Source organism: Aulonocara sp. 'chitande type north' Nkhata Bay, linkage group LG10 (assembly GCF_057382095.1).
Source record: "Aulonocara sp. 'chitande type north' Nkhata Bay isolate Kocher_YH1m ecotype deep benthic linkage group LG10, A_spYH_male_GT1.1, whole genome shotgun sequence".
Lineage (NCBI taxonomy): Eukaryota > Metazoa > Chordata > Actinopteri > Cichliformes > Cichlidae > Aulonocara > Aulonocara sp. 'chitande type north' Nkhata Bay.
The window spans coordinates 24,237,495-24,262,997 of NC_141353.1; the positions used below are offsets into that span (position 1 = coordinate 24,237,495).

General features: G+C 36.8%; 2 protein-coding genes across 2 annotated transcripts in view; one reads left to right on the forward strand and one right to left on the reverse strand.

The window, feature by feature from the left end:
* LOC147320947 (uncharacterized) overlaps positions 1-344 on the reverse strand; it is a 2,164-nt gene extending 1,820 nt beyond the window's left edge. The window contains exon 1 of the mRNA XM_086309226.1: positions 1-344. This exon is cut by the window's left edge and continues 149 nt beyond it. Coding sequence (XP_086165352.1) covers positions 1-22 — 22 coding nt within the window. The 5' untranslated portion in view covers positions 23-344.
* The window catches only part of gabrb2b (gamma-aminobutyric acid type A receptor subunit beta2b), an 85,878-nt gene that overhangs the window by 44,595 nt on the left and 15,780 nt on the right, over positions 1-25,503 (forward strand). The window contains exons 4-7 of the mRNA XM_086309225.1: positions 1,956-2,176; positions 14,210-14,292; positions 23,056-23,193; positions 25,132-25,284. Of these exons, the coding sequence (XP_086165351.1) occupies positions 1,956-2,176; positions 14,210-14,292; positions 23,056-23,193; positions 25,132-25,284 (595 nt within the window). The remainder of the gene's footprint in view (positions 1-1,955; positions 2,177-14,209; positions 14,293-23,055; positions 23,194-25,131; positions 25,285-25,503) is intronic.

The following is a 25,503-nucleotide window of genomic DNA, read 5'->3' on the forward strand; positions in this document are numbered from 1 at the left end:
CATTCACCTGGAAATAAAACATACATAAATATAGTAAACTAGAAGTTTAAATACAGACTGCTGAATCAACACACTGAAAGTTGCTAAACATTTGAACCATCAGTGAAGTTTGTCAAGACCTAAACTGTTTTTAGCTGAGTTTAGGAATATATCGCCACCTGTTGCTTTGGCATGTTCCTAGCAGCGTTTTCCTTCATTTTTGCGTTTACCTGTGGACGGGATTATTTTTTAAAACGAAAACGGAAAATCTCCGTTTTCAAAAATACCTGTGTAAGTGTGGACGTAGCGGAAATCTTTTATAATAATAAATAGGTTTGAACGTCATGGGAGTGCGCATTGTGCTGCCTGCAGTTACTCTTCCGGCCACATGGTTCGCTTTTGGTAGCACCCTCAGTAAACTATGTAGTGCTTTTAAAGACATCTCAAAACGATACTTTCTACTAGAAAATGGCATATAATAATAAACACAGAATACCATATTTTTAGATTATAAAAAGAAAACAGTAAGAAAGAAGTTAGCTATAGGACATCATCTTTCATTGAGCACAATGGCTAGCTGCTAATAAGCTAGCACACGCTCCGACTTAAGTTGGCAGCTACACAATTTCTCCTCTAAAACAAGGCACTTTTGAAAAGACCTGGCTATATTGTCAAAAAAAAATAGTATTCAAGCAGAGAAGAGAATGGTAGCACCACCAAAAGTTAAAAAAACAACTGTTACAAGCTTCTATGATAAATAGCATTGCCATAGATTTAGCTGATAAAGAAATACACAATTGGATATATGAAAAAATAATATGTTACCTTACCTGAAGGTGTAGTTTTATCCAAAACGTACAGAGAGGCGAAGAGCAGCTGCATTCATTTAGGTGATCCTGAAAGAGCGCAAAATTTTCAAAGAAGGCGGACCGTTGTGTAACTCAATAACTTTGTGTTCTTGTGACAAAGACTGCTTTGAGAGAAAATAATTTAGGTTCACCACACGAATAATAATTGCAGTAACGCTGGAGTGCTACATTTGCGTTGAATGAGATTAAAAATAATGTTTAAGCTTAAAGAGGGGCTTGAATTTATTTCTTTGACTTTACAAATACTTAAGTGCAAAAATGTACTCCTCCTACCCCCAGTGCCCCAACAAACTCATTCATTTTGTGTTCAGAATCAGCCTCTGCTGGTTTTGAATAATTTTAGGTTTACACAAAGAAAATCAAATTAATTTGGTATTTTTTAATTGCATTTGTGAACAACTAACATAATTTGCATGTGTTCTTTGAAAGGAGGACCTGAATCTGTTTTTTGAGTGTAGGAAATACTCGGTAAAACTTATTTTTTGAGGTTGCTTGGAGGTTATTTAGAGTTTTCTCAAATATGCGGTCTCTCTTGCTTTGTCTTTCTCTCTCTCTTCTATGTATGAGTCACATGAGTCAAAAATACACAAACACTCGCATTAAACCAACTGGACATGCCACTGACATGTGCTATACTCCACAGCCATACTGACAAAAACATACACACACTTACACACCAAACACGAGCCATCTTTCTCCCTCGCTCTCTTCCTCTCTCTGACACATACACACTCTTTCACACTATCTGTCTTAACCTCATGTTTCTATGAACAGAAGGAATTCCCAGTTGCTTTGTACTGAGGGTTTTTTGGCCTGTAGTGCTACTATTTCATTTGCTTTAAAGTGAACTTCATCCAATATTGAAGCCTGTCTAGTCTGGTCTAATCTAGGAGTTTGCATAAGAAAAGTCTTACAGACCAGCTGTGTAAAATGCTTGTTTTTTGGGGGGAAGTAACCACCTCTTCTGTTGTTTTTCTCCATCTCTCTGTTTTATTCATCTTTCCTCCATGCTTCCCCAACTCCTTTCCTACCATTTTATCTTTACCCTCTATTTTCTTGCTCTTTTCTTTTCTCTGTCCTCCTTTGCCCATCTTTGTGCACTTGCAGGACTACACATTGACAATGTACTTCCAGCAGGCATGGCGAGACAAGCGGCTGTCCTACTCTGACATCCCCCTCAACCTGACCTTAGATAACCGGGTCGCTGACCAGCTCTGGGTGCCTGACACCTATTTCCTCAACGACAAGAAATCGTTTGTCCATGGTGTCACAGTAAAAAACAGAATGATCCGACTGCACCCAGATGGTACCGTATTATATGGTCTAAGGTGAGATTTTAATCTCTTAAAATAACATTTTTGTCAACACAAGAACAAGAACTAAAATGTTATATGCACAAATGCTGCATGACCTTGGTAACAAATAATGACAAACATGTTGCACAAGAATTGTGTTCTCTTTTACTTCATGTTGTCAAACAATTCATACTTAATCCTTGTCAGCATACTTTCTATTTTAAACATCTTGAAAACATCCTGGAAAAAAGAAAATCTTGCAGGTGAGGTAACAGTGAGACAACCATTGCTGCACTGGACCAAGTCAGTAATTAGCTCATTAGAGCCAGATGAAGAAAACTACTGATGGGAGGTGCAACATTCCCCCTAAGCAAAAATGATAATGTTGAGGAAGTGACCTACTTGTGTCCTCATTTAAAAGACGTCTGCACATCACCAAGCCAAGCCTCACTAAAGGCTTGTGTAACACTAAATTCAAGTCTTTTGCATGCTCTCTGCATAATTTACCTCACCACCAAGTATAAAAAGCAGATGTACTTAGAATAGCTGTAGGTGTAAAGCCTTGAAAGTTCATCTGAAATTAAATTACTTTTTTGTTTCTTTCGAGATCCAGGGACGTTCAGTACTAACATTGCTCATTTGAAGGCTGATTAGATAGTCAGCTACAGCACACTGAACTCTGTAAATGTCATTTCAGTTAGTTTAGATCTTGTTCTTCAGTACCACTGCTAATAAAACCGTTTCTGTTGTTGCCTTGCCAGCTACACCTTTCTGAGCACATTGGGGGTTTTTTTCCCGTTACCCCAATGTTACTACATGTCAACTAGATTTGCACAAATGATGTTAGATTACTTTTTCTTCCTAACAATAGTTAAACATTTTCACGATCAAAGTAATTTTGATGGGGTTGACTAACACTGTGAGATGATTAAATATTTAAGCCATTAAATTTATTTAACCTACTGAAAATCAAAGAGCATTAGGTGACAAATTATGAAGTATGATTGGTAATTTTTGCTGACAACGATGCTGTACACATTCAGCAAGATACTTCTCTACCTAAAAAACACCACAACTTTTGCAACGTTTTTTAAAACAAACTTTTAGGAGGGCAACTACTTTAAATATCTCAATGGTTTTCCTCCATGCAGGTATTTGATATGATAATATGACATAACCTAGCTCTTTCCCAGAGACCCGAAGCAGAAATCCTAGTTGCACTATATAAATTGATTGATCATTCCACTGAGTTTCAACCTCTCTGAGTTAACATGATGACCATGCGTTTCTTACTCCTCACTGATGTCTCATCATTTCATTTTGTAAATAGGCCTCTTATGCCCAAAGTCTATAAAATGTTATTGAAAATCATAACACTTTAATGGCTACCATGACGATGAACCGGATCTGCTCTGGGACGGTGAAATTTAATAGAGATTGAGAGAGCACAAGACAAAGGATGAGAGATGTGTTAAGAAGAGGATTAAAATGGAATCTTGCTATTATATTTTTCTGTGATACTCTTCATTGCTGTTGTTGGATAAAGTGGATGGAGAAGGAAGAATAAGACATTTTTTCTGAGATGAAGAAATGGAAGAAGAAAGCACTATGTGGAAAATTCTAAATAATACATTGTCTTGTGCTAAAATCAGAATAATCAACAGTCAATTTTCATGGAAGAAATCCAAAGCTCTTATGCAAAAAAGGGAAAATGAAAGAAAATGGGATAAAAAAACAACATACACAAGCTTTAGAGATGTATTGTTCTATTTGTGAATTTGTCTATAAATACTCTAAATTTTATAAGATTTTTTCAAATGTTATGCCACATTGCATTATAGAGGATCTCCACTTTAACAATCCAATCACGTGGCCAATCATGAAAGAAAATCAACAAAATCATTTGTTCTTTTCAGCTAGGGAGATAGCTCAAAAAGGTTGTCTAGAGATGTTCGGGGTCAGGATGACTTTACCTGTATGTTCCCTGACCCTGAAGGTGCACAAAGGCTGGAGAGAATTCTCCTTTTCAAATTTTTTGAAGCATGGTTGAAGAACTAAATAGCAAATTGATCAAAGAGCCAAGAATAAACTCAATATAATTTTAAAATGCTTTGAGTTTTTGCTGGTAGGGTTTTTGTTTTGTTTTTTAATTATTTATTCAATAATTTGTGTGCTTGAGTGGTCAGTACGGATTGCAGCCCAGTGTCTCCAAGCATGTTTAACTGCAAGTTGTTAGAGCTGCACCATCAGATAATCCACTTCTCCTCCTTGTTTTGGCAGATGAAGTGATAATTATGAGCACTGTATCATCAGCAAATTTCAATGGCCTGATCATAGGGTTCACTTAGCTACACTTCTTAGGTTATTATTGTTTTGTTTGCCCATCATATACTATCAATTGCTTGATTAATTATGCAGAGCAAGCTATATTTGCAAAATATATCACTAGTAATCTTTTAAAAGTGTAGTGTAAGAATAATAAAAATATTTTAATTGACAAACCTTTCCTTTATAATTGGGAGGAAATGTTTTCCTTTGTTTGTTTTTAATTCATTTGTATTTAACAGTTTTGGACTGATATATTTCTCATTTATACTGTCTTATCTTGCACACAGTTCAATAAACTTTTCATATAATGGACACCTACCAGATTTAAACTTTGATGGATCGAGCAGCAGCCAAAAAGTCTCTGTTGCTTCAAAGCCAAAGTGCTTCATGTCTAGAATGTCTAAAGTGAACAAAACCCAACAGAAGAAAGCTCGAGGCAGTAGCAGATTGTGAAGGTCAGATTATACTGAGATAGAACTCAAATAGTACAAATCATTCTTGTGTCAGGTCATCCAAGTTAAATGTAAAATGAACAGCTATCAACACACTGATGCAATATCCAAATGGAAAAAAAAATCCATAATCACACGAAATATGGGTTTGAACGTTTCCCATCCACTGAAGAACTTGACACAAAGTGCAAATATTACTTTGGATGGAGTAGGATTAGACTGAAATTGGGGGAAGAAATCCATCACCTTTGACACTCAATATCATGTAAGTAGGATGACCAGATTTTTGCAAATCCTAAATTGGGTCATGGAATCTTGTGCAGGTCAGTGAGTGCTCATAAATCCACACAGCACATGCAGATACAGCATATTAATGCCCACTGAAGACCTACTAAAGCTGTGCAGTTATTCAATTTATTATGTTAATAAATTCAATTAGGATAGGTGGATGCAATTCAAAAGATTAGATTTAGGTTAGACTGGAAGCAGTCTGAACTAAGTCCATCATATATCTAACAAAACCCGTGACAGATTAATAAATTTTGGCTATTTTGTTATTATAGGCGCATAAAGATAAAACAGCAATTTCAGGCTTTATAAAGGCTTTTAAAAGATTTATTTCTAGATGAAAACAAGCCAGGTGCAGGGACTTCTGCAGTTTTGGCATATGAAGTTACAGGATGACAAAAATAAATATCCCTACAACCATGTTCAGTGACCTGTGGTGTTTCGGGAAGATGTACTGTCACAAAGAAAAATGTTTTGAAAATATAATTAAATGTAGCATCTGCAGATGTTTTAGAACTAAACCCACAATTGTTACTGCTTTCAAGAAAAGCAAAAAGCTAAAATTGACTCCAGGGCAAATATTACCTGTGCAAAAGCAAATATAAAATAATAAGACTGCAAGCATTTTTGGGCTGAGAAACCAAAACAAGAGTTGGTGTTTTGTCTTTGTTATATATAGGGAGTATTTGTTGGTAGATAGGGTGTTTATCACTGAAAAATACCCACCTTTAAACCCAGCTTTAGGAGAGCTCTTAGCATACACAACTAATGCCTGATTGAGAATTAACAAAAAAATGTCTTTGAATATTAAGATTAAATGTTAATGTTTTACCTAGAGCATCCTACTTACTATATTTTCATGGACAACAGTGGGTGGAAAGCAGCTGGCTATGGGGAATGATGACTCTCTAAATGCTGTCATTATCTTAAATATCAAATAATGCAGCTCTGGTGCACAGCACATTCACTGTTTCAATGAGCTCTGAGCTCTGCCAGCAATCAGAGTGGAGTATTTTGTTTATAATCACAGAAAATGGCTAGACTACAATTATGCAGGGGTACTCCTTTCCAAGTACAGTGCAAGGAACATTTACGATATTTTTCACTGAAAACCCCAATAAAAGGGACCTACTTCTCTGAGTCCTACTATTTTTTTATGTATGTATAATTTAACTGTACTAAATTATAATGTTTTTGTACAATTAATTATTTGTTATGTTTTTGACTGTAAAAGTTCAAATGTTTCTGTTGCAACTACTATAAACTAAGACCAGCATAAATTGAGTACAAATAAGTGACTGAGAATATTTAAGTAAAAAACAAAAGTAAATCATTGCAACGCATTAATCACTCATATTTATTGTGATTGTGACCAACAGCCCGCACATTTCTTTGGCCTGAAATCCAGTCTCTTCCCTTAAAGCTACTTGGCCCTGATTTGACCTCACAAGTTAGATCAATCCAGCAAGCCAATCTCTGAGCACAGCTTGAAAAATATGGAGGGTCACTGCAGGTGATGCAACATATGAGACTTAGTGTGGTTGGCAGCTTTTTCAGGGAATGTTTTTTTTTTTTAGCAACCAGGGAGTGTAAGCAGACTGAAAAATGAGGCTTTGCATCATTTAATGGATGGAACAACTGGGGGAAATGAGAGGGTAAATGGAGAGCAAGACAGCAGTAAACATAGGCAATCTGATGCACACTTCTACAGTGTAACAGCTACGTAACATGCTCACACATTACCTCATACAAACATGCATAACATTTATGTTTTCTAAAAGCCCTGCCAGAGGCTTGTGCTCTGAGTTCTACACCGGTGACTCCGACTTGACACAGAGATCAGAAAGTTGCCGAAAAGTAACCGGCAATTTACTCCTTGGTTAAACACATGGAAGCCACAGAGCCCCATCACCAGCAGTAAATCCATCAGTGTGAAATAAATGCTGACAAAGACAGGGGACAAGAGAGAAAGAAAAGGAGAATCTATCTAAACCTCTTAGGCTCAAACAACCTCACCGTCACACTCTGTGGGGTGGTAATCCCTGAGGTGTGTAATATGAAACAGCATGTTAATGTTAGAACTCTTCCCTTTGAACTTCTTTACTGGCATTAGAAGGAAATGTTATGATAGACTGCTCACTGTCTCTCTTCACATCCTCTGTCCTAAAATATTCTTTCTATGGCTTTGTTTTTATTATTTTACCTCCATTTTTTGAATAACTAAGTAAATTACAACATTTCTTTTTCTTAGCAAAAATATTTAAAAAGTAATACTTAAGTTTATCATAAGAGCTGTCTGATCTTATTTTACTATACCTGTAAAGTAATAGTAATGTGTAATATTAATATTGAAATTATAAGTAACATTAAGTAATCTCCTACTTTTTTTTTTGTATTTGCTTTAAATGGGAAAAAGCTGGGGAAAAGATGGGAAAAGCCTGAGACTAACTGTCGCTATGTGGCTGTGAAAATTAGGTGAACCAATGACTCCACGATTTCAAGATTTAAGTGTCACACTTTCTATTGGCAGAGACTTTCTTTTTCTTTGTGTATATTCTGGCTAACAATGATAGGAAATTATAATATTATGTAATCTGAACAACAGGGAACATGCATACTGTACGTTAAATGGTGGAGGTCCAAGAATGGAACCTTGAGGAACTCCACATTTAAGTGTTGTTTGTTCAGATTCGGTACTGTTCAATTCAATTTAATTTTACGTAGGGCATTGCGATATGACCAAAATCTCATATCCCAATATAAGACATTTATTGTGCCGACAACGATACTGGTATATAGATCACAAAAATTTTACATTTTCTGTAAATTCTGTGAATCTCGGCAGCTCTACTTCCGTAAAGTGTTTTCAGCTGGGCGTCGTGTACCTGGAGTCGAGTGTTACATAAGTTGAAACAGCTGCAGTTTTCTCTGAGTATTTTTTTTTACCTGATGGCTCTTTTTAGCTTCTCGTCTGTAAACACTGTGCATACTATTTCACGTGATTTGGTTTATTTTGAAAAATCTCAACAGGATCTTCAGCTTTATTGTGAAAGGTTTATGTGGAAAATAAACAAGCAGACGGCAGAGCCACGCGATGGTTTTACCGTCATTGTTGCTAACGACAACGCATAAAAACAGTCGCTTGTCCGTCCGTAGGGTGATTATATTAAGTATAAGAGAAAGAGAGAACTTTAAGAAATTCTACAGTGACCATCAAAACGATGAAAAATATTGCCGTAAACAGTTTATTTTGCGACTCCACGAAACAAACAATAGCGTAATATGAAACGATAGACGTTTTCATATCGCCATCTGATATATATCGTTATATTGAACAGCCCTAATTTTACGTATACGTTACCATAAACACAAAAGCAGTCACCTCAAGATTCTTTATATTGTAAGGTAAAAACCCTGCAATATCAGAAAGACAAGCAATCACACAATCCCTACGAACAAGCGCTTGGGGACACTGGGAAGGAAAAACTTCCTTTTGATAGGAAAAAAAAACTCTGGAAGAACTCGGCTCAGAAAGGGCAGCCATTCACCACAATCTATTGTTGGTGAGGGGAGAGAAAGAGAGAGGAGAAAAGAAGGGAGTGGAAGAGAGTTTAATAATAACTAATGATTAAATACAAACACAGATTTGTAAAAATACAACTCAATACTTTGTAACATAACCTTTGTTGGCAATAACAGAGGTCAAACATTTACTATAGGTCTTTACCAGGTTTGCACACACAGTAGCTGGTATTTTGGCCCATTCCTCCATGCAGATCTTCTCGAGAGCAGTGATGTTTTGGGGCTGTCGCCGAGCAACACGGACTTTCAACTCCCGCCACAGATTTTCTATGGGGTTGAGGTCTGGAGACTGGCTAGGCCACTCCAGGACTTTCAAATGCTTCTTACGGAGCCACTCCTTTGTTGCCCGGGCGGTGTGTTTTGGATCATTGTCATGTTGGAAGACCCAGCCTCGTTTCATCTTCAAAGTTCTCACTGATGGAAGGAGGTTTTGGCTCAAAATCTCACGATACATGGCCCCATTCATTCTGTCCTTAACACGGATCAGTCGTCCTGTCCCCTTGGCAGAAAAACAGCCCCATAGCATGATGTTTCCACCCCCATGCTTCACAGTAGGTATGGTGTTCTTGGGATGCAACTCAGTATTCTTCTTCCTCCAAACACGACGAGTTGAGTTTATACCAAAAAGTTCTACTTTGGTTTCATCTGACCACATGACATTCTCCCAATCCTCTGCTGTATCATCCATGTGCTCTCTGGCAAACTTCAGACGGGCCTGGACATGCACTGGCTTCAGCAGCGGAACACGTCTGGCACTGCGGGATTTGATTCCCTGCCGTTGTAGTGTGTTACTGATGGTGACCTTTGTTACTTTGGTCCCAGCTCTCTGCAGGTCATTCACCAGGTCCCCCCGTGTGGTTCTGGGATCTTTGCTCACCGTTCTCATGATCATTTTGACCCCACGGGATGAGATCTTGCGTGGAGCCCCAGATCGAGGGAGATTATCAGTGGTCTTGTATGTCTTCCATTTTCTGATGATTGCTCCCACAGTTGATTTTTTCACACCAAGCTGCTTGCCTATTGTAGATTCACTCTTCCCAGTCTGGTGCAGGTCTACAATACTTTTCCTGGTGTCCTTCGAAAGCTCTTTGGTCTTGGCCATGGCGGAGTTTGGAGTCTGACTGTTTGAGGCTGTGGACAGGTGTCTTTTATACAGATGATGAGTTCAAACAGGTGCCATTCATACAGGTAACGAGTGGGGGACAGAAAAGCTTCTTACAGAAGACGTTACAGGTCTGTGAGAGCCAGAGATTTTCCTTGTTTGAGGTGACCAAATACTTATTTTCCACCCTGATTTACGAATAAATTCTTTACAAATCCTACCATGTGGATTCATGGATTTTTTTTCACATTCTGTCTCTCACAGTTGAAGTGTACCTCTGGTGCAAATTACTGACTTCTGTCATCATTTTAAGTGGGGGAACTTGCACAATCGATGGCTGACTAAATACTTTCTTGCCCCACTGTATATGGTCTTTATAGTCCCTGACAGTACTGCAGCATTCTGGAGTAACTTAAGCATTGCAGGGAGGTTTTAGAACAACATGATAATAATAAATGAATTACAATAGATATCCTAGAAGCAATAAATGGATGAACTAGTTTTTCAGCATCACTTTGAGACAGGATGTTTTTGTAATTTGAGAGATCCTGCACAAAAGGAGAGCAACAAGTGTCTGGTTAGACACTTACACTGGTAGGCATCACCTTGTTTTCTACCACAGTTTTTTACCATTACCACTGTTTTTTTGTACAAATACCTCAGTTTTACCTGATTTTAGAAGCAGGAAAGCTTCTAAATTCATCTTCTTTATGAAAGCTGCTTGTCACTGGCATTGTATACAATGCCCATTCGCACTCCTTTTTTTGCCTTTTATAGTCGAAACTATGAAATGGAAACGCAGAGGAGATTTTTGAAAAGTAATCATAGCACTGTTGTGTTCGTTTAACCAGGCTTGGGTTAAAAACATAAAATCAAGATCATTTTTTGTAATATATTACTTTATAAATTAAATGCATTAGCTGTGCACTCTGAGTACACTTGGTTAATGCTTTTGATCTTGCCACATAGGATCACTGTTTAGACAAGTGGCATGGAGTCTGTCTCATCTATGATACGCATCTGATTGGTGATGTGTGTAACCACTGCTGCGTAATATATCTTCAATTTGGCTCAGCTTCAGTGTGGAACGTTGACCAGTGAGTGAGTTCAGGCCAAGCCACCTGTCACAGCCAGGTGGCTTGGCTGCAGGTTGTTACAGGGACATCCTCTGGAAGCTTTGGATAATAGGGTGGATGGAGTTAGTTAAGGAGGAAGGAGCATATTCTGTCTGACTATGTATGGTGTCCTGCCTATGTATTCTGTCCTTGTTGCGACTTGAGGCGACTGTTGTTGTGATTTGGCGCTATATAAATAAAATTGAATTGAATTATTCACAGAGTTTAATTAGTATTAGATGTTCCAAGAGCAGGACATAGATTGGCAGCAAGTATCTTGGAGTGATCTTTACAGTTCCAGAATAAACTGAAGTTGTCAATAAACTTTATCCAATAGGTGAGACATGCTGAAGTTAACAAGGTGTTTGAACTAAGTAGTCTCCTAAAAGATCCTATTCCCCTCTCCATGGTAGGAAGTGGGCCACAGAAAATAACTGATGTGATGGATGCTCAGTTTAAGTGAGGCAGGGATAAGTTTTAGGTCTCCTTTTTTAAAACGCCCCATAATCCAGCAAGTGGAGCATAAAAGGAGAATATTGTCTCCAATTCCGCTGTTAGCTTCTTTGCAGACATGTTGTCAGTTATTGGATTTTGTTTTAATATATTTGCCATAGACACAGACTATGGGATGCCTTTTAGGTGTTAGTAAAATCTTGTAACGCTGGTGCATAATTGTTTCCAAATCTTTGCTTACAAATAATATCATGTAATGTTGATTATATCCTTAATTTGAATGTCCATTAATCTTTCTGTGTTTGTATAGTAGGTGTTTGTAATTTATGAATATAAATGTATTGGCATTATAGTGGCTGTTTGAATAATGGCATAGTAAAAGAGAGATAGAACAAAGAAAGCGAAAGAGGCACAGAGGCACACAAGCATGGTTATCTCTGCTGTGTAACAGAGGATTGGACTCAAGATGAGCCTCTCCTCTGGCACAAATTTATCTATGTTGTCAGGTGTGCCTAGACGATTACCCACCATGCTGTGCTGCTCTGTGGCAACTCCCTCAGTGGGAGTGAAGTTCTCACACAAGACCAGAGTCAAGGAAAGAATGGCAGCCTATTACTCACAGCCTCATCCTTATGTTCCTTTCACAAAGTCTGATGGACAACATAACCTTATCTATTGACTCATGGTTGCCTTCTGTTATTATCCCTTATTATCCCTTGCTGCCTATTTGTTTTGATATTGACTGAAAGGCTGAATGCCTTTATGGTGATAGATACAGTATCCACAGAATATGATAGGATAGAAGTGGTAAAACAGTAAGCTCTGGTTCTTTGACCAGGGTTGTTTACACATATAAGCACATTTACCACAGCAGTACATTTCTTTGGTTAATTTCTCATAATCCATGACAAGAAATTAAGATAGAAACTGCTTTAGGTTGCTCTGTTATTCACAAAGGGTTAACACAGTGGTTGTTTTAACATGCCCAATTTAGCTAACTCTACTTTTTCTTTTTCTTTTCCTCTTTCTTTTTTTTTTTTTTACACTAAATGCCTCTCCTGATGCAACCCCAAAGAAATTTGTGTCTCCTCCTGGTCTCAAAGCTTTCATGTGTTAGGTGAATGCGACACTGTGGAGTAACTATAACAAACTAAAGCATTAAATAGTATTAATAGCTATAAAAAACAGCAAGTCAGAAATCAGAATAGTATGTGTAGTGGAACTATAAAGCTCTATATGCTCCTGATTGTGGTTCACATCAAAAGAGTCAGAGTTATGTGGTCAAAGAGGGTCTTGACATATTGCTGAGATCAATTCCTCGAGTGTCTTTTTAGTAAAACATGAAACATAGAAATACCATCTAATAAAAAATGTTAAACAAAACAAACAAAGAAAAAAAACACCAAGATTCTATTTAGATTGCCTCTCATCCCTCATTTGAAGTCATGACATATTTTCACATTTGAATTATTATGCTAAAGGGAAAGGATAAGTTAAGCCTTGGGGGGCAGTAATCTAACATTTCTCTTTTCCCCCCAAGCTGTTTTATCTATCTTTACCATTTCCCATGAAGATAATAATCTATCATTTTATTGATGTTCGCATGCTCCATGGAGTCATGAAGTGTTCATTTGTGGCACATCAGGTGCTATATTTGAAAGCCAAGTCCCATTTAAGCTTGGAAACAGGAAATTATGTGAAAATGTCATTTAAAGTACTTTTTTAATGGAATGTATTAACTGAACAACTCAGATATTTGAGGTTTTTATATAGCTGTATGTTAGGAGTGTTAACCCATCAGTACCATGCTGTAATAATGCTATAATAAAGATATTTCCTTGTTTAATATTCAAAGGAACTTAGATTCTTCTTTTAATTATTAAAAGAATAGCTTTGTACAATTTATGTCATTTTTGTTTGTCTGTGCAGCATCTCACAATAAACAGTAATGTTCATGAAAAGGTGATGTCTGACAAGACGAGTGCACACTTAAATAAAACTCTGACACTAACGTAACATCATACTTATTTAAGTTATATGACATTTTTTGTAACTGCTATAAGTAAACAAATGAAAGTATAATATTGATCTTTCAGTCTGAAATTTTTTATTTATTGTGCTGATTCCAGTTACACTAACATCATCATCATTTTATTCACACAATAATACTGACCTACAAAGTCAAAGTTTTCAATAAGGTTAATTTGATCCCATATGGCATTTTAAGGCATTATTACATTCATTTTGACTTTTACAGTATATCTCTCTCTTCTGCTGCTGTCACCACTGTCTCACAGAGAATAAACCCCACAGTGATTCATATCCCAGGTGAAACCTAACAGAGAACCCACAGGATTATCCAAACAAAGCTAGAATTGGGACATAAGGATTAGCTATTCACCTATAATGCCCAGTGGAGTTCCCACCACTACCACCGTTCCAGTCTTTAAAAAAAAAATAAATAAATAATTTAGGGTTATTTATTTATGTATTATTTTATTTTTACAAGATTTGGATTTTGTTCAGTTACTCAGTGCCATGCAGCTAGCAAATGGTCATCAAAACTGTTTAGAAAATAAATTAAAAGTAAATAAAATGAGGCAATTAAAAGAAAAACAAAACAAAACAAAAAGTTGATTCTCACAACTAACAGCATCTATATTATATATCTTTGTCTAGTCCCTGCTGTAGTTACCCTGTTAAAAAATAGAGTTTGCTCTCTAATTTTGCTGTGATTTCTTTTCAGGATAACTACCACTGCTGCTTGTATGATGGACCTGAGAAGGTATCCACTGGATGAGCAAAACTGCACACTTGAGATAGAAAGTTGTAAGTAATTGATTCATTAATGACCATAATGTGTTCTTTTTTTTTAATTAATGTGTTTTCTTATCAGAGTTGAATTAATATGTCGACTCAGTTTAACAGTTTAAAATTCTAGGTTTATGTCTAGCAATTTAAATTTGTCCCTTTTAGCCCGTGTTCTTCCTTTGTACTTTAATAGTAAAGTAAAGTTAAAGTAAAATGAGTGACTGTGCCACTCATTCACAAAGAAATTTAATTTACCTCCAAACAAAAGTGGTTGAAATTTAGCTTTAATAAGAACTAATGGTGAATAATGATAAATACATCTGAATGCCTGCAATGCTGCTAAAGTGAATTACACCCTGAAAGGCATAAATCTGGTGTTAATGTATGAAGGGAATTATAGCATGAAGGTTTAAAGGACATCAGGATCACACAATACATGGATTTTAACACAAAACAGTAATGCAAATATGCTTCTTGTAACAGTTATCTGTTATTAAGATTATCATAGTTTTACGATGACTGTCATGTCAGATGATTTTATTTTGACTGGAACTTTACTTTCTGTACTCATGGCTAAGGGTTCATGCAGCTTCACAGCTGCTTTACAAACTGTTCAAATGAAACACGCTATTTGTAATCTAGCAGCCTGCTACAAAAGTATCTGTGAGAATATTGTTGTAGTAATCCATGATTATTATACACAAACCACATTGTTCGTACCACAATGTTTGCTTGGTTCATGATAGGCATATAAAGCTCCATAACTGCATTTCAGTTATGGATATATTCTGTATCCATTCTGAAAGACATTTATAGAACAAAAAATAAATTGACAGAATAAATACCAATAAGAAAATAATTAAAATCAAGCTTTCTGTATTCAGTTAAATAGTTACAAAATACATCAAGGCATATTCTGAAGTGGAAACTGTATAAATAAAAATAAATAAATACATACACACATTTGTAAGTAAATAAATAAATAAATAAATGGGGTGATTTATTTGAGGAAAGGGGTAATAAAGGGAAGTAGAATGGAAGAAAACATTTTAAATGTATCATGCATGTTTTGTCAGTTTTTGTCATTGTTGTCATTTAGTTATTGCTTAGAAAGTAAACTGATTGCTGCATTTATCCCCCCCCCCCCCCCTTTCGCAAATACTCGAGTTAAACCCCCAATACTCATTTTACTTTTGGGCAGCTTTACTTTCAATTTCTACTCCAGCTGGTCCAGCAGCCTCTGATAGTTCTCAGTGTTCTCATACTCCATCTTTCCTATGTTACTGTAGAACTGCTAGATCTCACAGTTATAATTAGCCCCATGTCAGCCACGCCCATGTCTGGTTGGTTAGTTCGAAGCTCTGTTCTTTCAAAAATTTTGGAACTCTTCCATAAGTACTTTGAATTCATATGTGGCACATGTATACGACATGTGCTATATCTTCAGTACATTGTTATGCCTTTCAGTGTATGTCTTTCCAGCTTGCAACCTTAACACTGCTACTATGTGCTTAACAGTCTCCAGGGCACCTTTTCATAATTCTTCTCTGGTAGAATCCTACCTTTATGGATCTAATGTTAAGGGCCTGCTCTCAAGCTGTTCTTCAGGACTGCATTCTGTGGCCAATGATAGGATTTCTTGATCTCAGTCACTTCCTTTATCTGCTGATGATGCATACATTGCATGGAGGGGCTTGTATCCCATAGATTTTACTCCTCCTCTTCATTACTAGATTAGATTAGATTAGATTAGATAGAACTTTATTAATCCCTCGGGTGGGTTCCTCTGGGAAATTCGATTTCCAAAAAAGCACAGCACAGAAGTTACAGAGTTACAGAATATTATATATATATATATATATATATATATATACACACACACACACACACACACACACACACACACACACATATATATAAATACAGAGACAATATAAATAAAATATACGAAGGGGATAAATAGAATAAATAGGAATAAAAATAAAAATACAAGTGAATTGCACATTTCAAGTATTGAGTCTATTGCACCGAAGGTGAAAAAAAGTTTGAAAAGCCTAGTCTAAAAAAGTTAAAGTTAACAAAAAAGGTGCGGTGTTGCAGAGCTACTTGGAAAGGCTGCCGTCACTCCAGCGCCATCTTGTCAACATACTATACATCTTCTGCTGCCTAAGGCACTCTCATAGCAGTTCATCCCCAATACCCATCTTCCTAATGTATTCAGAAATGTTCTGAATACATCAGGAATATGTATTGGCTCTCACAACTGGATCTTGGCACTGACACTCACTAATCCTCACCATCCTTCTTTTCATGGCTGGTGGAGTCTCATGGTGCTGGACTTTAGATGGAACCATCAGTGCCCTCAGAAGTTTGTTTGTATTGATGTTACTGCCATACCAACTCTTGTGGCCACTTTATTATTTAAGCCAATATCTATTTTGACATTGAAAGCGTTGATGGTATGGGTCTTATTCCTACAATGGAAAGGGCTCATCAGCACTTGTTCGTTTCAATTGAGCTTTATTTATATAGCACCAAATTACAATAACAGTTGCTTCAAGGTGCTCATTATTGTTAAGAGGCTTCATATTGTCTCACTGTCTATTATCTATTTGCTGCTTTACCCGCCAGTTCCTGGTCCTTTGACATTTTGTTGTTTCAATACCCTTTTGAGCTTTGCTCATATGTGTGGAGCTTCCATGTTATGTAGAAGAAGTTTATCTACCAGTTTGTTACCTGGTATTTATACGAATTATACCTTTGTGGGTATAGCCAGTATGAGTATTGTTAGCCACTCATGTGATATTCGAATAGAAGTGGATCATGGCAGGTCCTTGTTGCTGTTTGCATACACAAATGCACACAACTGCCACATATCATCTATATATAGTTTGTCATGCCAAGGGGACAGACAAGAAAAAATACTATAATAAAATCTAAATGGGAACTTCATGTATATTTTTACTGCAAATGTAACCCCCTGCTTTGTAGTGTCCAGTTGAACAAATTGTCTGAGTTCAGAGAATGATGGTAAACAACTGAGAGGAAGATGGAGAGGAGTGGAGCATTAGTGGTGTACATATGAGCTCACCTCACAATATGTCCAGTCATTAGTACCACAAGCGCACATCCTTCTCTTTTAATGTGGTTGGAGTGTTTTCTTTCTCTTAAGAAACTAGCTGGATATTACTAACTGTGGCTGTGAGCATCCATCATATAGATTATGTATGTGTAATTATCATAGCCACTAAAACATACCCAATAGACAAAACCTCTGAAAACACATGCACACTTAAAAGGTTTAAAGGACTCCCAGTGCTAATATAAAAGGGTAGACTACTGGTTTCCATCCATCTATCTCCTTTATAAATTCATCAGTGTTTTTTTTCCTTTCTCAAAGTTCCACCACAAGTGTTTCTTTCTTACTCTGTATGTATCGCTCCATTAGCCATTCTATTTTCAAATTGAACTTTATGTGACTTAGAGGCAAATGTAAAACCGCTGATTTACCAGCTTTTATTCATGCTATGGCAAAAGTGCTCCATAACAAGTAAATAAGGTTTTGGAACAGTGGACACTTTATCAGCATAGCGAGATGTAAAACTGTTAAAGTTAATTAATCTGTTACCGTGCACACAAATCTCAAAGTATTAATCATGCTTCAATTCAGATCAACTCAGATCCTATGGTACAAAAGTTTGTATTAGTATACAAAATTTCACACCTAGACTATTATTGAAGGATTTTCTTGCATTTGAAAATGCCATTCCTACATTATTTATAATGCTCAGTGTCGCTGTTACAGTAATATACAGTCTATATGCTGCTGTATAGCCCTACCTTCAAAAGAAAACTGATTTGATCAAAAGATACAACACTGACTTCATAACAACAGTAGCTGTGAACCTTTTCAATAAATCATACCAAGATTAGGATCAGTCAGCCGTTAAACATTGAACACTAGCCAAGAAGCATCTTCGTGTAGCAGCTTTACAAACTTGTAGTGTAGTAACTTTACAAAATGTATGGCTCTACACAAGACGACAAAATTGGTCATTTCAGCAAAGCTGTTTTAAAAGCCATAAAATGAAACAAAGTAATTAAGACAGCTATGTACGTATTCGATAACTTTTACATGTACTGAGGGGAAAGTAAAAGGCACATTACATTAGATGTTTCAGTCGATATGTGCTCACTATGAAACTATCATTTCATTACAGCATCTCTGTCAAGTTATAGTTATATTTTCTGCACCAGTGATCCCCATGATATGGACAGCCACTTCCACTCTATCTCGCTGTTGCCATCACTGCTTATCAGAGCCCATTTTGGAAACTGCAGACATTCTCTGGGGTGTGAATGGTTTCCACACGTGGGCTTGCATGGCTTATTTATTTATCTTATCTTTAGATGTTCCGCCCCTGTCCAGGCATCCAAGTGAGCTGCAGCTTGCTGTATACTGCAAAACTTTAAAGATATTTTTTAATTACTAGGAATAACATTAAAGTCGCTTTGAACTTTGTAAAATCAAAGTTAGTTGCAGACATATTTAGAGTTGAGTATCCTTCTCAGCTTCACTGGGCTATGCGTGAAGCAGGCATTTGTCGGGGGGTGGATTTCAAGTATCGATTTTTGTGTGAGAGTGATGGTGATGTTTGTGAATGTGTATGTGGACACATGTGTTTACGCATCACAGAATGTCTATTAATATGTATTAAGTTGATATGCATTTCGTCTGATAAACTGTGGGGAAAAAATAATCCAAAGGACTTGCTTGGTGACTTTAATAATTTTCAATAAACAGTCAAAATTTAGGGAGTCACAGCATACTGTATTTCAAAGTATTCTTATTTCAAATGTTTGCAAATGCCAAATGTGTTTACAAGTTTTATTTACAATATATTTAGAAAAAAAGTATAGATGTGAAGAATAACATGATTGTTTTGATTCATAATGCTTTATCATGACCTTGCATGCCAGTGGTATTTAATATATGTATTAGAACTTGGTATTCTTTTATAATAAGTATATAAAAAAACACTTTTTTTATTATCCCTGATTATCTTCTGCCCATAGCAATATCAAAGCCAGTGTTTTATCTCCTTCCAAAATCCTTCTTTGCCCATTAAAACAAATCAACTGAGACATTATTTCATAAGCTTGATAAAAATGCCTGGAGTCAGATTTGGTCAGGGAGATATGCCAGAGTCCCAGTTAAATAGCTTTAGTATTGTATTGCTATCTCCTCTGATGTTATCGTGAACAATTTCATTTACTTTTGGTCTGGCGGTGCTCTCTGACATTGGAATCCATAAGAGAAGGTTTTGTGCTAGTGTAAAATAGATATCGTCACCCCGTGTTTTATTATTATTTAAAACTTATTGTTTTTTTTAATCTAAGTTCTGTAATCTTGTGCCAGTTAATAGTTACAAAGCCAAGTTTCTTATTTCACCATTTTGTAATTAATAGATATACTCTCAACTAATTATTTATTTTGTGTCTCTTACTATATTCCTTGCAGTTAATTTCATATGGGATGGGAATTAAGACAATCTGAATGTGCTAAACTTCAGTAAAATAAAATTGCAAAGTCAGTCTAAGGGTTAAAGTTCTTAGGTAACTAAAAACTAAGTTATAAGAGCACTGGGTCAAACTTCTACTCATCTATGCTATTACAGTACAGAGGTGTGTGTAGTCCTTGTTTGTTGACAGTTTGTTTTTCCTAACATGCCCCCATTCAGTCATCCACTTCAGTCATGCAGTAGCTCTGTTCCCCCCTGAGTGTGTCCACAACACAGATTGATAATTACTGCTATGACCTCATATTGTCAATTCACCATAAGCACATGGCTCAGAAAGACTCTTGTTGTCTAGGTAACCCTCTCATGTATTTACTACCAGGTCTTCTACAAGTCAAAGATATCCTTCGCACTCATTGGCTGTCATCAGTGTTGGTCAAGTTACTTGAAAATAGTAATTAGTAAATAATTACTGATTATTTCTCCAAGAAAGTAATCCAGTTACTTTACAGATTACTTATTTTCAAAAGTAATTAGTTACTTTTAAAAAACATGATACACAACCTGAATACGTAATAAAGCAATAGACCTTTCAGCCCAATTCTATTTTTTCTGCATAATCGATCATATAAAATGTATTTAAATGAAAAAGTCTTGTTTTAAAATTTGTTTTATTAGTTTTAATATTTTAACTTTATGCATCAAGCAAAAATTTAATTATTTGCAACAGTCTTGTTTAATCTAATTTGATCGGATATCGGAGAGAAATAAAAAATATCACAAAAACGCCTCACAAAACTTGCGACATGGCGTAACTCGGCTCATAACCGTAGCACGTCAGAGCAGTATGCGTCACGTGATAGAGCGGCTGTGGCGTGCGAGACCTGTCGCTACCAAACCAGCATTTCATCTCAGAGAAAGTTATCCCAGAGAGAAGTAAAGCAAGTGTGTAAGTTCATCTCTGAATGTTTGTAAAGCATTCCAACGTTAAGCATAACAACCGATATATGGAGTGACTGCCTCTTCGCTCTCCCTCGCTCTCCTGCTGCTACTTCAATCATGAAACTGATCAATGATCAGCTGATTGGCTTTTCTGTCGCGAGTCCGTCTCTCTTGTTTGTTTTTGGCCCACTTTGCACCAGAAAGAGGGAACCAGCGGCTAAACAACAGCAGCACGTTTAAGCTTGATAAGCTGTTGTTAGAATTTATTTAATATTACTTTCTACACCAGGATCCATTTCTACACGTAGTAAGCTAGTACTTTTGGATTTTTTGTCGCTTAAAAAATTCATCCAAACTAAAATTATTTCTGTCTGCCCCTGACCAGTCCTGACTTCATTTCAGTCATCTCAACTAATATAATTTCCTTATACACTTCACTCCATGAGGATTTTTTTCTTTTCTGGCACCTGTACTGAGGAAGTCATTTTACCATTCCTTCTTTGGAAACTTTTTGTTATAGAAGAATGACCGAAAGTCACATACACATTAACAAAAAAAAATTACAATAAGTAAATAAATAAAAATAAAAAGCAGACAGATAAGCCTCCATCGAACTTCTGCTTAGAACTTGTTCCTGTGCTGCCATCATTAGTGCCTGTGAGCTGTCTTTCAGTCCACCTTTGTCTAACCATTGATAGGTTTTCTTAATATCAGCCACTTCTTCTACCTGTCAGTGGTGCATGCAGTGCAGGGGCCTGTCCTTCCATGATATTTCCTACTCTTGCTCCTCTTCTTTCTTGGGTTTCTTCTGCCTGAGGTATTCACTAAGCACACGGTCAGTTGTGGCCATCTTGGATTTGGGTGTCCCATTCTTGGTTCTGACATTCACTAGTCCTAGCCCACCTTCCTTACACTTAGTGTACTGTCTCAAGGTGCTGGATTTGGGGTGAAACCATCCCTGCATAATAGGGAAGTTTCTTTTCTTGCCGTCAGTGGCTTCTATCTCCTCTTTTGGCCAGCTTATTATCACAGCACGATATTATTATCAACTAGAAGGACATAGGTGTTGATTGCCTAGATGTTGTTCTTCTCAGGACTTTCCTTACTCTCTGCAAGAACTTGATGATTGCAGATTTCCTAGCAGCCTCTTGATGGTTCCCATTTGCCTGTGGAATTTGCAGGTACTTGTAGCTGTCTTCGTTGTTTGTAGTGTTGCCTTCTGGTAGTACAATCCCCTCAGTTCTGACTACTTTCCCTCTCTTTGTTGCCACCTGGCTTCAGTCTCTCAGGTTCAAGCAGCTGGCCATAGCTGTGAGACTTTGCTTGACAATTTCTAAGGCCTCAGGTATGGGAAGCTTACTTCTTATGCATCCATTTGTTATATTAGCAGCACCAATAGTTGGCTAATCTTCCTCCATGCTGCCTTTATCTTGATGGAGGGTACTGCCTTTTGTGGCTGTTTATCTTGTAGCCAAGCATCTCAGTGATCAAAGTTGCATCCCAGTGATCAAAGTTGCTGTGGTGTCACAGTAGTGATTGTCCATGTTCTAGTAGACCTTAAGAAGGTACTTCACGTAGTCTTGGTAATCAGCCACAGAAGGTCTAGGTTTTCATTTTAGCTATGATCCTAGCTATCTCTCAGGTCATCTCCTCTCACACTCACAACCGTTAGTTCACATATAAATATTTTGCCACATTGCAGTTATTGCGAAGTGCACAGTAGTGAGAGATCTAAATAGTAAGGGTATCTTCATGTTGAGATGGCTTTGAATAAGATTTTAACACACAGTAATTGCACTACTGAGCTTTACTTGTGTAACTAACAGAATTAATATGTTAGTTACACAAAAATTAATGACCAGCATTCATTCTTCCAAGGTTGCAGTATTGCGAACTGTTATATGTGTGGTTCAAGGAGTGTTAAGAGCACAAAAGTCGATTGTTTTGACTAGAAAATAATAACAGGTAAACAAACCCACAACTTAGAAACATTTCAAACCATATATACACTATGCAGGCCTTTTGAGGAGAAGGAAGCAAATAGGAATAGGAAGCATATTTAAAATGCACATGCTTTTACAAAAAAAAAAAATTCAAATGAATAAAAGAGTTTTTCCTTGCGGACTGCCATGAATTTTTCATCAGTAAACCAAAGCCCAGTGACTGCATCTAAAGTCAAAAGACTGTAAACTGGTAACAAATGCAAACCTAATCATTACTAATTAAATATACAAGAACGACATGGGATAGATCGTGAACAGATATAGTGTGTAGACCTTATTGTCAATCAGTTATTCTTGTTGCTTGTACTGTCTCGCAGATGGTTACACTACAGATGACATTGAATTCTACTGGCGAGGAGGAGATAATGCTGTGACAGGAGTAGACAAGATCGAACTTCCCCAGTTCTCCATTGTGGATCATAAGCTCATTTCCAAGAATGTTGTCTTCTCCACAGGTAACGCATCATAAAAATCATGATTCATTATCATTGTTACTATTATTACTAGTAATTTTACTTCATTATTATATCTCTGTGTCTCTGTATATTCATAAAATAGTTTAGATGTTTCATACTTTATCAGTACTGACTTTTTTCACTGTTTCAACTTATATATATGAAAAAATAATTTCCAGAAATCCTAAACATCATGAAAACAAACAGGCATACAGATCTTTGAATGAATCATTGTCTTCGGAGGCAGATGATACCATGACATTTTAACAACAAACAAAAGAGAACACTGCCTGATATAATGAAATATTCATATGTTCAAGTTTTTCATATTCATGATTTTGTCATGCAAACAAGCATTTGTGAGCAGGACAGTGATTTTTTTGGTGATTAGTTAAAGCCGCTGCACTGAATGATAGCGTAACGTAAATTCAATATGAATGTTGCAGCTGCACCAATGAAAGCTTGTTTTGTCTGCACACACTGCTTGTGCGTGTATGTATGTGTGTTGTTGTGTATTGGTATACTATTAGTATGGAAGAAACTTTACCCAAGTGTCTACCTGAAGTGTGCTGGATTTTATTACCCAATATAGAAATGGGGGAATTCCCCTGGTGTCAAACATTCACTGGATACAGCTTGGTTATAAAACTGTCATAATTATAGTGCTAATTTGAAAAACTCTGTAATTGAAAAAAAAAAACCCTCAAAGAAATGTGTTGTAGTTGGACAATTGTAGTAAGACTTTATTGTATACCAAATTTGTATTTGTTTCTATCACATATATGCTGACATTTCAAATAACAGGCTATACAGGAATAACCTGGATTTGTCCTCATTCATCTTCATAGAACAAAAGTCACAAGATCACGAAAGTTAGACTTTATCCTCTGGATACCACAAAACAAATTTTAGTCAAGAATTGCAGAGATTTTTCCTCTGGCCTGACAGAACACCACTGTCATTGACAGAACCACGTGATCAACATGGTCACAAACCCCTGTTTTCCTAATGAAGCATGTTTCAGCCTTCAGATTTTTAAGCTTTATTTTGAGTGTGTGCCATGACCTTTTTTTTAAGGAAGGTAGTAAAAAACAGTTGCTCATCAGTCAGTGATATTGGAAAGAACAAATTTAAATTACTTGGTTCAAACTGATCCTGATTACTGATGATTGTGTTCATATTTTTTGCCACACACCTGATATCTTTGGCATTTCACATCTTTTCTGCCATGGTCCTGGGTTGTGCGACCCAGTGTTGAGTTTTATGTATCTTTTGTATTCATTTATGCTCTAGCTTAGTTCGTCTAGTTAATTTCTAGGGTGCTGCTTAGCCCTTTGTTTCTTAGTTGTTTATGTCATCTCCTCCTGTACTCAGTCTCCCTGGTTCGTGCATCTACCTGTCATGCGTCATGTCTGTGTGGTTAAGTTCAGGTCACGTCTAATCTCCATGTTTCCTGTTTTACTTTGAAAGTCTGTGTCTAATGTCAGTGTATGTAGTTTCGCTTTCCCTGTCCTGTCATTAGGTCCATGTGTATCAGCTGTTCCCCCTTATGTGTTTCCACTTCCCTTGATCATCCCTTATGTGTATTTAGTCTTTGTGTTTCTTTCAGTCTGTGTCGCGTCATCTGTGTTCCCACCCTCCATGTTTTCACGGCCAGTCTTTGCAGTCATCGTCATAGTTTTCTGAGTCTTTATAGTTTATCACAGTATCAGTTTCCCAGTTTAGTTATAGTTTAGTTTGGTCACGGTATTTCTGCTTTGTTTGAACTCTATGTCATCAGCCATAATAAAGGCTCGCTTTCAGTTTAAGTTCACTCCCGTCTACTCACTTGCGTTCGCACCTGGGTCCACCACACACACCAGCATTTCTTCTCCACAGACCGTGACATTTTCTCTTTTTTAAACATTATTTTTAATTATTATTCTCCTTTCTCCAAAGGTTCTTACCCTCGTCTGTCTCTGAGTTTTAAGCTGAAGAGAAACATTGGTTACTTCATCCTACAGACATACATGCCTTCTATTCTCATCACCATCCTTTCCTGGGTCTCCTTCTGGATCAACTACGATGCCTCTGCTGCCAGAGTGGCTCTAGGTAAGGTTCATAAAACAATAAATAGGCCAATAAAAGGGGAATATGTAGTTGAAAGCTTGCCCAACCTGTGTGCTGGTTGTACTAAATACAAAAATGAAGAGCATGCATCTTACATTCTCTTGTTCATCTTTTCTCATTTTATCTCTAGTTGCTTATTTCCTCGATTTTGTGAACTTTTTGAACTTTACACATAAACCACACTGTTACTGTATCTTTTGC